Here is a 17,503-nt window from a genome sequence, read left to right on the forward strand (position 1 = left end):
TTCTGTCTCTGATTTAGAACAAATATGATTCTTCTTCCAAACACGTTCAGCTCAAGTTACAATTCTCACTCATTGAAAATGGTTTTACTTGTCATTGTGTTGTTTGTGTTTATTCTGGAGGACGTACATGTTGAATCACATTGCGTTACACAGAAATGTTATTTAACACAACCTCACACTGGAAATATTGCTGGAACACTTGTCTCAGCTATATTTACAAGTATTCAGCCTTTTATGACTCACTCCATTTTTATGTTCTTATGGCACTCTAGAGAGTTTTCATACTTTATTGCTGTATATTTATTTTGGAAATAATTATCACTGTATATTTATGAAGTGCTCTCTCAGTATTTGTTAGAGCGGACGTGATGCAGCCAGCAGACGTCTGTCCAGCTCGGCTCCAGACGGCAGCGCTTCAGGGGGAAGATGAGTTTAACAGAACCTCACTGTCTCAGGTGACTCACGCCTCGGCAATGTCTGTGGCAGTGAGAATCCAAAACACAGCGGATCCCTCTTGTTATTTACTCGACATTTAGGAAGGAGGACGGCACAAGAGGTGAATTCAAATCACAGGACTTCAGGAGGGAAAATAAAAAGAAGAGATCGACCAGAGCAGGTTGAGTTGGTGGTTTTGGGTTCATTTGCGTTTATTGGAGGTCGGCGTACAGTTTGTCGAGCTGTGGCTGGAAGAGAAGTTTGAGCTCGTTCCTCTTGGCCTTGAGTGTCGGGGTCAACAGGCCGTTCTCGATGGTGAACTGCTCTGGATGGAGGTAAACGTCTTTCACCTGCGTCGGGGAGGAAGAGGAGGAGGAAGAGGAGGAGAGCAAAGGTCAGACGTTGAAGAGAGAAAGATGCCATTAATATTCCTGTTTACATCTTACAAGAGCAAAGCCTGACTCTGCATGAAACGTAACTTTCCAAATAGATATACAGATCTAGGACTGGGCCTTCGTGACCATCAGACATTTATTTCAACTGCTCATTTTGACCACTAGAGGGGGAACTGAGCCAGGTTGAGAGAAGTCTGTAGCACCAGAAAAAAGAAAATCTGCTCAACAAGTTTAAATGACCTAAAGCTTCAGTTTACCCAACAACAACAACAGTACCTGTTTCATTTTGGGAGTGAGTAAAGACGCTGTTACCTGCTCAAAGGACTTGAGACCTGCTTCTTTGCCCAGTCTGGTCATGTCTGAAAGAATTGCCTTCTTAATTTCCTGCGAACAGAGAAGTCAGTGTTTAAATCATCCCAATAAATAATTCTCAAGCTTAGGAAATGATACAGGTCCAATTTTTAAATAGTCCACCAGGTTTGCAGACGTTGAGTCCTGAAGGTTTTACTGCAAACATGAAGGACTTCTCATTTCATTGGCTTCTTTTAGTTTTCTACAGATATTCCTGGGTAGAAAAGTCAAACTGAAACTGAACATCATAAGTCAGTTTGTTTTATGATAAACTATAGATAGCACGCCTGAGGCTGTACGCCTCCACCAACCAGTGCAGTTTCAGTCGGCATCATGATGCATGAGGACACTGACCTTGACCGTTGACCTCCACAATCTAATCAGTTCATCTTCCAGGGAATTTCTTCAAATTTGGTCCAAACATTCACTTGGAGTCAAAGTGTTGATGTGATGCATTCTCAAGCCCAAAATCATGTATTGTAAGGTCACAGTGGACTTGACCCTCGACCACCAGAATCAAAACAGTTCATCTTTAAGGCCAAGTGAACATTTTTACCATATTTGAGGACATTTTCTTGAGGCGTTCTAGAGACATCATGTTCTCAAGAGGTGACATGATGTCTCCGACCTCACTGGCATGAAAATGTGATTCTACACACAGGGTGTTACAGTCGGACAAGATGGAAATATTACTGTGCGTTTGCAGAGTTCTTCCACGGAGCCTGTGCAGCCCAGACTTTTGCCAAAACTGGGCAGGACGTCAGGATCAGGGACCACGATGGCGACCAGGCAGGACTTCAGACAGAAAACAAACAGTTTTATTATGGAATAGAGGGACAGAGAGAGAGTAGCTGAGGACAAAGGTTTGACTGTTTACCTGTAGACTGTCTCCGTGCACAAACACTTGGGCCACAGGTCCACTGCGTCCATACACATTCTCAATCCTCTCCGGGGCGATGTACTCGCCCTGAGCCAGCTTGAAGATGTTCTTCTTACGGTCAATAATCTTCAGAACGCCACTCTGTCATCAAACAGGCAAATTAAGGCCTAATTTTAATTTAAAGTAACAGAATGTAACATTTGTTTGTCTTTTAATTGCGTCATTTCCACTTTACAGTCGGGAAAACGTCATATGACGAAGGAAAAACAGTTACGAGACCCCGAGTGGCTGAAGGTACTTATTTTGCGTCTGTATCGTCACATAATTCCTGGGCCTGGCTTTTCTTACCGGAAGCCATTTTCCAATGTCTCCAGTGTGGAGCCACCCGTCGTCATCCAAGGCCTCTGCAGTTTTCTCTGGATCTTTCAAGTATCCTCTGAACACATTTAAACCTTTGATACAGACCTGGAAATAAAGAAAATAATAGGAGTGAGGTGAAACTTTTAGATGTGAAAATAAATATTTTGACTTCATTAAAACCTATACTTGATGGGCGTGCGTCTGACGTTGGCGTGTTGTCAGTTTGGCAGGTACTAGTCTCTTTGAATGAATCGGTTCATTTGGTTACTGCTCTAATATTATTTTGAGAAAACGTACCTCCCCTTCACCATTCGAGGCGAAATAGTTCATTTCTTCAACATCCACCAACTTCACAATGTTACAGGGCAGCGGGGCCCCGACGTGGCCTGTGGACGAGGGATTCTGGTCACGATACAACACACGGATAACAAAACTAAAATGTGATTTCTTTAAATACGTGAAGCAAAAATGAATTATCTGTGTTGAAGCATTTAAAACCATATAAAACAAGTGATTTATAGAAGAAGTCCGGTTCATATTGAATCAAACGGTCGTGGGTTGAACTCAAGTCGCCTCTGTACCTGAGGTGGCGTCACCCGGCATGGTGAAGGTGCAGCCGGCCGTGCATTCTGTCTGACCGTACGCCTCGAAGATCTGAGGGACGAATCAGAGCGGAGAGAGAAGCGTGTGAACTGAATTAATCTTTTTTGAATATTTAGTTTTGGGGCATTTCAGCTTTATTGACAGGACAGTTGAAGCGTGAGATGAGGAGAGGGAATCGGAGGAAGACAAACAGTTAAAGAGCCGGATCACAACCGAACCTGCGGCCACTGCAGGAGGTATCGAACCTCCGAATGAAGATGTTCTAAGCATTTGAACCGACCAGTAACTTCAACTTCCCAACAGACAAAACAACCGCCAGACAGTGGGAACAGAAACCTCCTTGGAAGCGGTAACAGCAGATTACCAGGACTAAAAACACAAACTGAGTGAAGACAGCACGACAGCTCTGTTCCCTCACCTGACAGCCCAGAGCAGCCCGGAGGAAGTTGAGGACAGAGGGAGATATGGGAGCTGCTCCCGTCACCATCACCCGCACACGTCCACCCAGAGACTCCTGCAGTCAAAGTCAAGCACATTCACTTTTCAGGGAATTTGTGCTTTTGTTGTTGCGTATTGTGCGTTTGTGTTGGGACGGAAGCCGAACCTGGACTTTGTGGAAGATTAGCTTGTCCCAGATGCTGTTGTTCCTGATGATGCCCTCCTTGACCTCAGCGAATTTCCGCTCCACCGCAAAGTTCAGGAGCCATTTCTTGAAGGTCGTCGCGGCGCCGCTCTGGACCTGGTTACCAAACAGGGAAATTGCTGCGTTTGAAATAAAATAAAAAAGCACAGAGCACATGAGAGGAACGAGGCGGCTGTGGTTTCCACCAACCTTGTCATAGACACGGTTGAGAAGTCGAGGAACTACGGGGAAAATGGTCGGCTGCAGGGTCTTCATGTCGTCCGGCAGCAGTCTGATGTCCCCCTGGAAGAAGCCCACCCTCGCCCCTGCACCGTAAATCACCGTCTGCAAGATCAGAGGAATTAAAAAACACAGTGAGGGATGTTCCGACGTCGTGTAGATGCAGAAACCCCTTTCATGACCGAGCTCTTACCTGCACCACTCTCTCAAACATGTGAGCTAAAGGCAGGAACGAGATGCTCACATCCTGCGTGTTTGGAGCTACTGACGACTGCGGGAAACAGAAGCAGAAGATCCAGTTACCACCTCGAGAAACTCACACTCAACGAGACAGGACTCGTATCTATAACTCCACTTTCATCACAGGTACCTCGAAGCTTGCAATGACACCTGCAGCATTAGAGACCACGTTCTCGTGGGTCAACATGGCTCCTTTAGGGTTTCCTGAGAACGACATACAGAAATATATGGTTTAAATTAATACACCAGAAACGTGTAAAGGTCGTCATTTAAGTGATATAACAAAATTCACCTGTGGTGCCACTGGTGAAGCAAACAATACTCAGGTCCTCTGGCTTCGGTGGCTGTGTGGACATGTCAGCAAATTAGGAAATGCAGTTTGTGCAATTAAAAAAACAAATAAACAATACATGAAAATCAACTTACAATTGGATCTTGACGATTACCTTCCCCCAGATCCTGAGGAACAAAAGAAAAACAGTTTGTGCTTCTTCTCCATAGCAACAGTTTCTCATTCTTAAAAATAAACCAGTGTCCTTTTGTGTTCAGCTATGGATTTGTCTCTCTCTCTCTTTATTCAACAGTCTGGTCTTTCAGTATTTTGTAACCCATTTGTCAAAACTACACCTGGTATCCCACTGGTCGGGGACTGAACATGAACTGAATGACCCGGGCTTTACCTCCACATCCTTCATGGAAACAATGTCCACCCCACACGTGGTCCCTCTCTTCACCAACTCGGAGTTGAAATCGTCCATGACAACGATGGTCTTGAGAACAGGGCTCAGGCCTTTCTCCCGGTTCTGCAGCAGCGTTTCCACTTTGCTTGGATTGTCACAAATCACAGTGGAGATCTCGGCTGAAAGAAGACAAAGGTCGAGGTTGTAGTGTTTGTTAAGATTCAGGGTAAAACAAAACAGCATTTATAAAAAGCAGGACTAGATTTAAATCTTCTAATGAATTGTCCAGATATTGAAAAGCAAAATGAAAGCACAGATTGAAGGGGGTGGGGGGGGGTGATGAAGAGGAGAAGAGATAAGCGCACACTTGATAAAAAAATCCCTTCGGGGACCAGCGAGTTACTAGACTCAGATCCAACTCTTGTCATTAGCAGCATTAGCAGCGTGCAGAGAGAAGCTCCAATTACCTCGGTCGATAATGAACACAAGGGCCTCAGGACCCAGGGTGTCGTACAGGGGAACCACTACCATGGAGTACGTGTAACAAGCCAGTTCACCAATAATCCACTGCCAGTGACACACAGCAAAGTTAGGGCATGTCAAAGAAATGATCTCTTCACGTGCTAAAATATAGACTTCACTTACTTCAGGTCTGTTCTGAGCGAAGATGCCGATGAAGGTGTCCGTGTTTGGCTTCAGGCCCCGGTGAAGCAGCCCCGACCCCAGGTGCTCCGCTCGCTCCGTCACCTTCACCCAGGAAAACACACGTCAGCTGAAAGTCACAGCAGCTCATTGTCACCACGTTCTTCTTCCTTCTCTCCGGTGATTTACCTGCTTGTACTTCAGCCACTGGTACGGCCGTCCAGGCTTCCTGCTGCCCAGGCACGGCCCGTTACCTGCAGACGAGACGCAGGGCCCACATCAAACTACACCTTCTGCTTCAGAGGAGTTTAATGTTTTGCACTTGAGCTCTAATTTCTTTATGCAGTTTGTTTTGTGTGAATGTGTCGTCATGATTTCTACAAGAGTTTGTTGTAGATTTAGATGTTTCGATTTATCACGAGCAGCTTCATCTCAAGGAATATTTTTTGACATGTTGGGAAATAGGTTTGTTTTCTTTTCAAGAGTCAGAAAGCAAGAGAGTCATTTACCATCTTATATAAAGTTTGTTTCCTCTGTACACAAAATTCACCTGAAACTCTCAGCCCCCTCTGAAACACCTCATACAGGGTCTTGGCGTCGTCGTTGCAGTACGACACCAGGTCGTTGTTCCCTTCGAGCAAAGCCGACTTTCTCGCTCCATCCTGAGGATGTCAGGCCGAAGCACACACAGAAATATAGTTGTATTTAGTTTGATTGATGTTAAATATGAACTATACACCACAAAATCCATCAGCTCTTCACCTTGATCCCCAGAGTCTGGTGTTCGAGGTTGGCGGGGGTTCGGAGGGGACTGGGCCGCGAGTGGAGGTAAAACAAGGTGGCAGCTCCCAGGGCGAGCAGGGAGAAGACGGCCGACGTCGGGAGAGGAGAGAACAGCACCTGGAACAGGAAGTCCATGGTGCCAAGTCTGCAGGGACGCACAGAAACAGTCAATTAAGATTCACCAAGTCTTAAAATACATCACGCAACACATTCAGTCCTCTTATGCAACGCGGAGCGGCTTCCATCTCCGGGGTCACGGCTGAGGTCGTCTCCACAATAACTGAGGTCGAAGTCGACGCGGCTTGTGCAACATGGAGCTGATTCTTAATCGCACCAAGATAGAGTCCCACCAATAAATGTGTTAAAACAACAATAGGTCCACACGCGCAGCGACAGAAGCCCCAATGAGGGCAGAGTATTAATATGCATGAGCAACAGGTGATGCTAGTGAGTCTGCACATTGACTTTCTTGATCTCAGACGCATTAGGTCATAATAGTGAAATATAAACTTAAGGAAATACGAATAATACTTTTACGGCAATTAATAGCATTTAAATGACGTTTTAATTAATTCTATAGAGCAGCTGGTGGAACTCTATTCTACCTGCCAAGCTTTAACAGAAATACTTTAATTCTGAAAGATCCCACAGTTTGTAAGAATTGATCCTGACGATACGATTAAAGTGTTCGATTTCCTACCTGCAGTTTGTGGTCAGCTCCCAGTCGACAGGCGGGCGAGAGGTGTTCACAGCAGATCCTCCTCTGCTGCTCTGAGGTGAGACACACAAGGAAAACCCATAAAAACACTGATTAGAGGGAAAGGGACCTTTGAACCTTTGAGCCACCATCACTGCCACTGATAAAAGAAAGAAAGAAAAGCACATCCTGGGTCATGTGTCATCGTATTGAAAGTTTAATTTGTGCAAATTACCGTTAAGATTTATCTCTGATTTCAGAGCAGATAAAGTTGAGAATGTATCTGAGGCCGAGATGCTGCAGCCGATGAAAGGTCAATGTTCTTATCGGCTGTTAATCAAGTTCAAAGGCTTCACGTTTAAAAAGTGGATGCACGGGGAAATGTCCAAACTCAATTATGTTTCTGCAAAATGTTTGAAGTTTGCACGAGACGAGTTTCAATGACTTGGAAATTCAACTGCTGCAAAAAGCTGTAAATGATTTTGACCATTATTTGGACTTGATCTCTAAATAAATCAAAACATTTCCTAAAACGTGACCTGAAGCCGGGTGTTGAACCCTAACCTTTTTAGGAATTCAGCTTTTTATTTTTAAGAAAAATGCTGGTAAGTTTTTAATACATACAGGTGATCAAATATTGAATCTTTTAAAAGTTGCCTTATCTCACTTTAGGATGTGTAAAACCTTCCTGACATTAAAGATTAACTTATTTTTTCAAATCTTATCATCTCTTGACAACTTGAGGTGAATGACAGACAACATTTCTCCTCTCTGAGGTTTATAATATTCACACGGACACAAAGCTGAGCGTCAACATGTTTTCATGTGTGAATGATTGAAATCAGCAGGACGTGAGGTGAAGGTAAAGGTTCATTAGGAGAAGCTTTGAGACGTGACCTGGTGGGATTAGCTCAGGTGGGGCCAGGCTGAGCACAGATCCCCTGGGACCGGGCAGCTGAAGGCAGCAACACCACTAATGTCGACTGTGCCTCTACCTGTCGCCATTAGCACCTGAGAGTGCTCACAGGTGTGAGGAGCTTCTGCACGGAGCAAGGCCCGGCCTGCCTCCTGTGCTCCTGCAGCCCTGCAGCAGTTAACACCTGCAGGAGATCCTCAGCATGTTCGGACTCTGGGGCTTGTTTTTGCTGTGTTGATTGAAGGAGCTTCACCCATTTCCAACCTGAGGTTAGAGTCAGGTTATCTGATCAGGTGATTAAAAGCTCCAGATGCTCACCTGCATGTCGGCTTTAAAACATTTCCTTAATTAAATGAACCCTCATTCTTTAAATCAGTCGTGTTGCTCTGCCTCCTCCTCCTCCTCCTCCTCCTCCTCTTCTGCAGAGGAGATGTTAAAACACTACGATGAACTTTGACCCTGGATTTATGAGCCATAACTGTGGTGATACAGAACCTTTGATATATACTGATAATACTTGATAACATCTGATCAAGAACAAAATCTGCAAACAAAATGACATATACGTTAGAAAGATTAAATAGGTGTGTACATGTATATTTTTTAGGACTATAGACACAAGCTAATACTTAAATTATTATAAATGATTACATATAAATATAAGTATAAAACGTTAGCGTATAAACAGTGTGTGCAATAGTCCCAACCCAAAGCTTAATTTATAAATATAATAAAAATGATCAATATTATTAAATTGAAAGTATATATATATAAGTGTATGTATATATATATATATATATATATATATTGAAAATACGTTATTAAAATGTAAAAAAGTACAAAAAAATGTACCATACATACAGCCTGTGCTATATAAACGACCCAAAGCTTAAGTTATACATTTAGTGAATTAAAAATCAGCATTTATGTATAAAATTAGATAAATAAATCTAATTATATATATATAAAAAAGTATATAAAAAGTTAGCATATATAGAGCATATATATATGCAGGGTATGCATCGCACAGTTTATTTTAACATCTTCACACAGTTTTTGCTGAGCAATGTGACGAGTCATCAAAATACAGATCAGATCGATCATTAACTTTTAGGTAAAATACAGAACTGATGCTGTTACTGAAGATTTGACATCATATTAAACAGAATCAAATTAAGACGTGAGCTTGAACTCTAAGAAACCGAGAGGAACGTTTGTCATTTTCTTGACTAAAGGAATAATTCAAAGATTTTTATTGTTGCAGCTCTAATACAAATTAAATTCTCGTCTTAATGAATGAATAGGATCCATGTTTTGGAGAAGGTCGTCCTTGGGTGTTCTGAGGACATCCACCTATATTAAAGATGGAGTCCCAGAGGAAGGGAAAGATGAGTTGATGCCTCCAGGAACCTCCCACTCGCCTCCACATATTCACATTATCTCCTCCCTGACCGACTGTCCAGCATCACCAGGGAGGTGGAGGTGTATTTAAACCCTGTAGAATCAAGGGACTCGCAGGATGAGAGGGATGTCAAGGGCGGTTTATTCTTCTGGCATGAGCCACACGTTGGCGCTTCATCTCACTTTGGTGTTAACTGCTGCTGCTGCTGCTGCTGCTGCTGCTGCTGCTGCTGCTGCTGCTGCTGCTGCGGCTGACAACAGCACAAATGGCTCTCACCCTTACAAGCTGATCATTGGCTTCCAGGCTCCCTGGAACATGTCCTTCCCTTTCAGCGCCCAGCGCCTGGGCTCGGCCATACAGATCGCCGTGGAGAAGGTGAACACCAATCCTGCCTTCGTGGGCAACTTCAGCGTGGATTTTGTGTTCACGGACACAGACTGCAATCCCAAACTGTCCCTGGGAGGATTCATCCACCAGGTGTGGAAGGAGAACGTGTCCGCACTGTTCGGTCCAGCTTGTCCAGGAGAGGCCGAGGTACGAGTCACTGCGAGGGGACATGTGTAAATATGGAAAATTACTATTTATGCACTGGACTGTGTCACTTTTTTTAAGAGACTAAACCAGGAAATCAAACAGTTTTCTGTCCTTGGTCTCGTCAGGTTAAACATCCAGTTGAATTTGAGTGGAAATGCTGTTGGAACCTTCTGCTAAAGCAACACACAAAGGATTTATAGGCTCTAATTAATGGTTGATGAATCATTAACGAGTGTTTTCTTGATCAGTTAATGAGCAACTTTTAGAAAATGTCATTCTTCTCTTGTCTCTTAGCTCTTTAGTGAGACATCTCCAGGGGACGGTTATCTGGCTGCAGGGATAATGTATAGTTGCATTATTATTTGAAAAATGTAATGAAAACCATTAATAATTCACGTTTACTTAGTTTTAAAGTAATTAAATAAGTAAATAATTGGTTGTACCATATTAAGTCTGTAGTTGTGAATGCAAGCTATTTATAAATGGACTTTAATCCAGATGTTCTGCAGCCATTTTAATTTTCCAGAGGATCAGTGGTCAAACAGTGGAGAAGAGTAACAATAATGTAGTAATCAACAACATATCAATCAATTACAGCTTATAAATCATTTATAAGTGGATAGATAGATAGATAGATAGATAGATAGATAGATAGATAGATAGATAGATAGATAGATAGTATTTGAAAAATGATGCTATGTCTCTTTGGAAACTACTGATTTTTAGGTGACTGGTCTCATCGCCTCGGCGTGGAACATCCCCATGTTCGGGTTCGTGGGACAATCGTCCAAAATCGACAACAGCGGCATCTATGACTCCTACATCAAAATCGTGCCCCCTCTGAAAAGAAGCTCGGAGGTGCTGGTGAAGACGCTGGAGTTCTTCGGCTGGAGTCACGTGGCGATGATCGGAGGAGGACTGGAATCGAACACCTGGGACAAAGTGGACGCCTTGTGGAAAACGGTCGAGGATCCGCTGAGAGCCAAATTCAAACTGACGGAAGCCGTCCAGTTCGACACCAGCAACGCTCAGCTGGTTAACAGAAACATCAAGTACATCTCAACAGTGGCCAGAGGTGAGAGGAACAGTGCTGCTATGAGCATCAACCACATGTGACCAGATGTTAACCTCTGACTTCTGCCGTCCCTCCGTCCTCCAGTGATCGTGGTGCTGTCCAACAGAGAGGACTCCATGACTCTGCTGCTGGAGGCCGAGCGACAGGGGCTCATGAAAGGAGACTACGTCTTCTTCCTGGTGCAGCACTTTGAAGTCAGTGGAGGCGTGGTGAGTAAAGCTTTGACAACACAGTTACACCGGGGTGGGATTCAAAAACGTTTGTAGTCTTTCTGTGGTCATTTTATTATTTCTTTATGCTGGTTAACATTATTTTCTATCAAATTCCATCATTTTAAATCTCTACATATGTTTTAGACTCTTTTATGGTCATTTTGTATCTCTTCATGTTACTTTTACATCATTTTCTATATCGTCATAGTTATTTTACACCATTTACCATGTCTTGTTAATAATTTCACATATTTACCATCTCTTTATTGGTTTTGCTTGTGTCATATTAATCTTCTTCCAGGATAACTTGTGGAAATATGCCCTGAACAGCTCAATGAACCAACGCTCACGGAAAGCTTTTGACATGGCCTTCATCATCGGCCAGAAATCCTACGAAGGCTACGAGTACTACGACTTCTTTGAGCAGGTGTTCCAAAGACTGAAAGGAAACCCATTCAGGAGCAACCTGACATCTGCAAGAGAGGTAATCACATGCAATCACAAAATATATCGTTAGGATGTACTGCAATACTTTCACTGCAATACAATCACAGAAAGCATTTTTATATTTTTTATATTTCTGATATTTCAGGTGAGCCCGTACTCGGCCTACCTGCACGACGCAGTGCTTCTCTACGCCATGGGGCTGAAGGAGACCATCAAGGACGGGAAAGACCCTCACGACGGAAGGCAGCTGCTAAAGAGGCTGAAAAATAAAAACAACATTCGGTTTTACGGTTGGTTTTGGGAAGCTGTCACGTCACCCATCTTTAATCAACTGAAGGATTAATTGCACTAAAAACAACTAAATGGATTTTCACGAAACCCGAAACATAATGTTCCAATAATGGCTTGTGATCTCAGGTGCGTCGGGACTGGTCCACTTTGACGAGGAGGGGGAGAGAAATCTGGACTATTCCATTTATGACCTGCAGTACAGAGGCGACGTCATCAAGTTTGTGCCCGTTCTGAATTTTGACAGCGAAACCAAAACTATTCGGTAACAAACACTTTTCTACCATCAAAATTTTACTTTTAAATGACATATTTTCCAACTCCATTAACAATTTTTTATTTTTATTCCAGGCCAACGTCCCTGTTTGCCTCTGTGGTTTGGCCCAATGGACGAATTCCCTCAGATAAACCAGAGTGTGGCTTCAACAACGAATTCTGTGAATGGCTGAACAACGGTGAACTAACAGAACTGATTCCTTTCAGAACCAAGACGATCCACACACAAGCTAACCCCCTCATTATCCACCGACACAGACATCGCCCTGCTCGCCCTGCTGGTGACCTTCCCCCTCATCGGGGTGCTGGGAGTTTTGTGCATCGGGTTCCTCAGTCTGCAGAAGTTCCGGCTCCAGACGAGGCTGGACGACTCCTGCTGGTGGCTCATCGACTACAGCGACATCACCATCATCAGGGAGCTCTCAGTACGGGCACTAGCTCGAGATGTGTCATTGGGTTCAGATCGAAGAAGGAAAAAACGCCTGTTAGTGCGATTGTGTTTATGTTAGGTGTGTGTTTGTGCCTCCTCCAGGGAAATCAGGCTTTATCCCTGACAACCACGGGCAGCCAGAGTGGCAGCGGGGGCACTAAGTCCATCTTCTCCAACAACAGCTACGGCCTGATGGACAAGGCAGGGAGAGAACACATCTTCACCACCATAGGTCTCTACCAGGTAGTAGTCTTTTCAGAGTTTAAAGCACAGAAGCACAAAAAAGAAACGACTCTCACTGACGTCAGTAAACAGTTTCCTAAGAAGTTTCTGGTCTGGATCTCTAGTTTCAAGTCTTCTTCAGTACAGCACGATGTTCACTTTGTAAATCACGGTCCCATTGAGAATCAAATAGACGATAAAGGTTTCTACCAATTCAATAAACCCAGTTAGGTGTCTAATCAATGTATAATGTGGGACATGTTTTTAGATAAGCACTGAAACGGGTTAATGTTGATATATACAGCTCTAATCTATGGAACCTCCTTTTCCATTGTTGCAGAATAAGAATAAGTCCCGGTGTCGTCATTTAAATTACACGTCGTCACTGTTTACGCTAATCTTGCTTTCCATTTCCATTCAGGGGAATCAAGTGGCCATCAAGTACATCAAGAACCCTGTGAGCTGCAATTTCCAGAAACCTTCAGTTATCAGAGAGTTCAATGTGGTAAAGTTCCTCAGTTCGTTAAAGACCAAACATCACAAAACACGTTTGCTTCACTTGTTTTTTTCATATTCATAAAACATAAATTAATGATAAAGCTCATTAAAATTAATCTTCAGGTTTAAAAAGATGTTTAGTTTGTGCCTAAGTATGTGAACCTCTTCAAGACAGATGAAAGAGATGAAGCATGAGAACCTGGTGCAGTTCTTCGGTGCGTGCATCGAGCCGCCCAACGTGTGTTTGGTCATGCAGTACTGCAAGAAAGGCAGTTTGAAGGTCAGTGCTGCTTCCTGCACTTGATACTTGGTTGTTTGAATACTTTCGATATGAAAAAAAAACCCAGACCAGGAAATTCTTGTTTATTCTTCAATAACCACATTTTCTCTTTGGTTTTGTTTCCTGCAGGATGTTTTGAAGACTTCAGATATTGAGCTGGATGCGATGTTTAAACTCTCCTTTGCTTATGACATTGTAAATGTGAGTCTGTGTACTATGCAGTATATTTAAAGTATTTATATTAGTTAGCTGTTGGACATATAAATAGTTTAATTTACTAGATTAGCAAATCTAAACTGGGCTGTGACAGGTCTTCAGGATTAATGACGTTGTAAAGAAATAATTTCATCCAGGTTATGGTATCTTGACGAGTTCTGAAAATTAAAAGAAGCCCAACTAACACATCCACCAAAGAAATTCTAAAAAATGTTATTTAGATTTTTCATATAAGCTTTTCTTATTCAATTAATACATACATATGAAATGAAGATCAAAATAGTGTTTAAAAGTATTATCAGATAAATAAAGTTCACTTGGTTTAATGACTAAAACAGACAAACCACAGTTTCTCCACAGGTTTTGACCAGTTTCTCTACTTTTAAATGATAAAAATTAAATCTATTAATTTGTGATTCAGGGAATGGAGTTCATTCACAAGAGCAGCCTGAGATTTCATGGCAACCTGCGGCCCAGCACGTGTCTGGTGGACAGTCGGCTGCAGATCAAACTGTCTGGCTTCGGATTGTCGGAGTTTAAAAACAACATCATGCCAGTGGAGACGATCAATTATCAAGGTCAGTGTGCGGAAGCACAGTTTCAAACTAAATATATTCATGATTGTCACAGCATGATTCGAAACCTGACCGCTCTCTGTAGAGATGTACTGGACCGCCCCCGAGCTCCTGAGACAAATCAGCCTTGTGACCAACGGGACGCCCAAAGCTGACGTCTACAGCTTTTCCATCATCATGTGGGAACTCATGTACAACTCAAAGGCTGGTCCATACCCTGACGTCAACCTGGAGCCCAAGGGTGAGGCAGAAATACTCAGATCAGGTTTAACACTTCCATAAAGCCTCCTCGTTTCTTTATGTAATCCTGCTAAATATCAGACAAACGAAGTAAAAACATACACAAGAGGCAAAGACAAACGTTAACGACATATATTACTCACTTCAACTGCTGCTTCTTGATTTCCTTCAGAGATTATCACGCAGTTGCGGACGCCTTTCCAAGGGGAGCCGCTGCGACCATGGCTGTCCGACGAGCTGTGTGATGAGAGCATCAACTTACTGCTGCACGCCTGCTGGAGTGAGAACGCTGACCACCGACCTCCATTTGGCTCGATACGGAGACAGCTGAGGGACACCAGCCCGGACAGGTCACTATTCAGATATTAGTGTTTCTTATCCTTAACGTGCCTCAGAAGAAACAGTTCTCCACGTCTCTCATTTGGTCGTAATCTGGTTTCTGCTTTAACTTTACTTACAAGAAAATGCCGTTGTTAAGTTAAGTGCTCAACAGGGTCGGGGTTATCGTGATTTTCTGTGCTGCAGTCACACAAATATCCTGGATAACATGGTGGATAAGTTGGAGAAATATGCAAATCACTTGGAGGAGGTGGTGGAGGAGAGGACCAATCAGCTGACAGCAGAGAAGGCCCGTGCAGACAAGCTTCTCTCCAGCATGTTGCCAAGGTAACGCCCGATGTCAATGTTTCAAAAATGCTCAATATGTGTTTTTGCTGTGTCGTTAAAATTCCGCCTCCTCCACCAGCTGAGTGAGCTTCACCTCTGTTGACCGGTGCTGTTGTTTCAATGGGCGCAGGTACATCGCAGACCAGCTGATGGCCGGGAAGTCGGTGGCGCCGCAGAGCTACGAGATGGTGACCATCTTCTTCTCCGACATCGTGGGCTTCACCTCCATGTGCTCGGTCAGCTCTGCGATGGAGGTGGTCACGTTTCTCAACGACCTCTACAGCCTCTTCGACGACATCATCAAGATGTACGATGTCTACAAAGTGAGTGAAAACACTTTCTCTCTCAACACTCACAAAAAACAAGAGTGAACTTTGTTTTGTCTTGTGTGTGAGATCCTTTTTTACGTAGTTTTTCATGAAGTTGTGCTGCTACTTCCAACGGTCACTTTAATCGTCGTCAATAAAGCTTTGTTCGCCTTCGCATCTTTTCCAGGTGGAAACGATAGGCGATGCGTACATGGTGGCCAGCGGGCTGCCCATCAGCAACGGCTACGAGCACGCTGTGGAGATCTGCACGATGGCGCTGCATTTCCTGAGCGCCATCAAGGTCTTCAGGATCCATCACATGCCCACTGAGAGTCTCGCCATTCGCATCGGGATACACTCCGGTAACAGACGGCGGGCAACAGATTGAGCCAGTGTCCGATAGACGATTGATCGATTGATTGATTGATTAAAAAATGCGTATTCAGCTGTGTTGTGGGTTCTGTAGGTCCAGTGGTTGCAGGAGTGGTCGGCACCACCATGCCTCGCTACTGTCTGTTTGGAGACACGGTGAACATGGCCTCTCGGATGGAGAGTAACAGCCTGCGTGAGTGAACTGAGTGTTTATTCTTCTACTGAGTGATCATCGTTAATGTGGGATATCTCTTCTTTTAAATGGACTGTTGGTCCCTCTCAACAAGCATTAGATAGATTACCAATGCGATCATCTACAGACACTCTGACTATGTATCTAGCGCCACCCTGAGGTTGTTATTTTCACTGTTTCGTTACACCTATTGCATGGACTACCATAACATCTGGTGCACATATTCGAGAGCTCAAGAAAAAATATTTTTAATAACTTTGGTACTACGTAACTTTTCCGAAAACAACATGACACTGTTCAACTTGCTGGAGCTGATTCAGACACTTGAAGCTGACGTTCAGGGAATGAAAGAGGAAACTTTCTCCTTATTCACTCTCATTCTGAAGCTGCTGCTTTTAGGTAAAAGTTGCATATTGTTGCTTTAACTTAAAGGTAAAAAAATCATTTATCAGCTATTTAAGTTTTAAGCTTTACTCTGTGCTTTAAGAAATGTATGTTTCCCCCCCCAGCCCTGAAGATTCACATATCTCAGTGCACGGCAGACATTCTGGTCCAGGTGGGATCGTTTGAGATGGAGGAAAGAGGAGAAATCGAAATGAAGGTGAGTCCCAGTCAGAGTCTGCACATTTAGCTGAGGCTGATACCGCCTGTTGTGTTTGACATGAATTTTACCAGTTTGTGTCCATGACAGGGCAAAGGGTGTCACAAGACCTACTGGCTGCTGAGCAAAAAATACTTCAACCCTCCTCTCTTTGCTCATGGCTCTCCACCGGCTGAGGGTTTCAAACTACACACCGAGGTACAGTGACAGACACACATCAGTCCTTGCACTGCTGTATTCGATGTAAACCTGTGTTTTGACCTGTTTTTTTTATCTTCTCTGCTGAAGAAACCATGTGTGACCAGGTCCACTGAGAAACGAGCCCACAAGATCCTGAACAAAGCTCACATGACGGACATCGAGAATCCTACCGTGCACATTTGAGGAACGAGCCGATGTTCCGACCACAATTTGGAGACATTTTGCAGGAATGTCCGGAAATGTCAATCCCACAGGTCTCACTTGCAAAAGAGAGTGTTTCCTCGGGAGAGAAAACGTGGAACGAGACTGAAACACTGAGGTCGTGGGAAGCGAACAGAGCCTGGATCACAGCCCTCGTAGCTTCAGACTCGAGACGAAGACGATTTATGATCTCATTTCTTTGGGTAAAGTTACACATCTATCTTTTGAAACCATAGACAATGAATTCATGTTTATTGATGTGAGTCAAACGGATCTAAAAACATTTCACAACTGTGCTCATACCTCCACCAACAGTCACTTTAAATTAAATCAAGCCACATTAAACTGCACTCGCACGTAGACGTCAGTCCTCTCAATGTGCCGGATTCTTTTCATCAAGATCCATAAATGATTCCCTCGGA

The 17,503-nt window shown here is 43.5% G+C and overlaps 2 protein-coding genes across 2 annotated transcripts; one reads left to right on the forward strand and one right to left on the reverse strand.

Annotated features, from left to right (window-relative positions):
- Positions 1-647: 647 nt before the first annotated feature.
- acsl5 (acyl-CoA synthetase long chain family member 5) lies at positions 648-6,366 on the reverse strand. Its single transcript, XM_035145906.2, has 20 exons — positions 6,211-6,366; positions 5,999-6,110; positions 5,638-5,702; positions 5,452-5,553; positions 5,274-5,373; positions 4,807-4,985; positions 4,553-4,585; positions 4,419-4,470; positions 4,257-4,330; positions 4,080-4,157; positions 3,857-3,991; positions 3,629-3,763; positions 3,443-3,538; positions 3,003-3,075; positions 2,719-2,807; positions 2,410-2,526; positions 2,059-2,202; positions 1,875-1,976; positions 1,143-1,214; positions 648-785 (listed from the first exon to the last, which is right to left on the reverse strand). Exons 1-20 carry the CDS (start codon positions 6,364-6,366, stop codon positions 648-650), a joined length of 2,052 nt encoding a protein of 683 aa, XP_035001797.2.
- Positions 6,367-9,471: 3,105 nt separating this feature from the next.
- gucy2g (guanylate cyclase 2g) lies at positions 9,472-17,063 on the forward strand (the record flags this gene model as incomplete). Its single annotated transcript, XM_047338344.1, has 22 exons — positions 9,472-9,780; positions 10,507-10,855; positions 10,940-11,064; positions 11,369-11,551; positions 11,660-11,804; positions 11,932-12,067; positions 12,154-12,257; positions 12,337-12,503; positions 12,611-12,751; positions 13,152-13,235; positions 13,404-13,508; positions 13,638-13,709; positions 14,146-14,302; positions 14,385-14,540; positions 14,712-14,889; positions 15,065-15,205; positions 15,336-15,528; positions 15,701-15,875; positions 15,980-16,078; positions 16,588-16,679; positions 16,770-16,877; positions 16,968-17,063. Coding segments are annotated over 22 exons (3,315 nt in total), but the record flags the coding sequence as incomplete, so codon positions are not given.
- Positions 17,064-17,503: the final 440 nt, after the last annotated feature.

Source organism: Hippoglossus stenolepis, chromosome 21, assembly GCF_022539355.2.
Source record: "Hippoglossus stenolepis isolate QCI-W04-F060 chromosome 21, HSTE1.2, whole genome shotgun sequence".
In the NCBI taxonomy this organism is placed as follows: domain Eukaryota; kingdom Metazoa; phylum Chordata; class Actinopteri; order Pleuronectiformes; family Pleuronectidae; genus Hippoglossus; species Hippoglossus stenolepis.

Bases quoted from the DNA above. Each gene is read 5' to 3' on its own strand.
- acsl5 (XM_035145906.2), bottom strand. From the start codon at position 6,366: ATGGACTTCCTGTTCCAGGTGCTGTTCTCTCCTCTCCCGACGTCGGCC. The intron at 5,703-5,998 runs GTGAATTTTGTG...TCTCGTCTGCAG, and splicing joins GAGGGGGCTGAGAGTTTCAG to GTAACGGGCCGTGCCTGGGC. The intron at 4,471-4,552 runs GTAAGTTGATTT...ATGTCCACACAG, and splicing joins GTAATCGTCAAGATCCAATT to CCACCGAAGCCAGAGGACCT.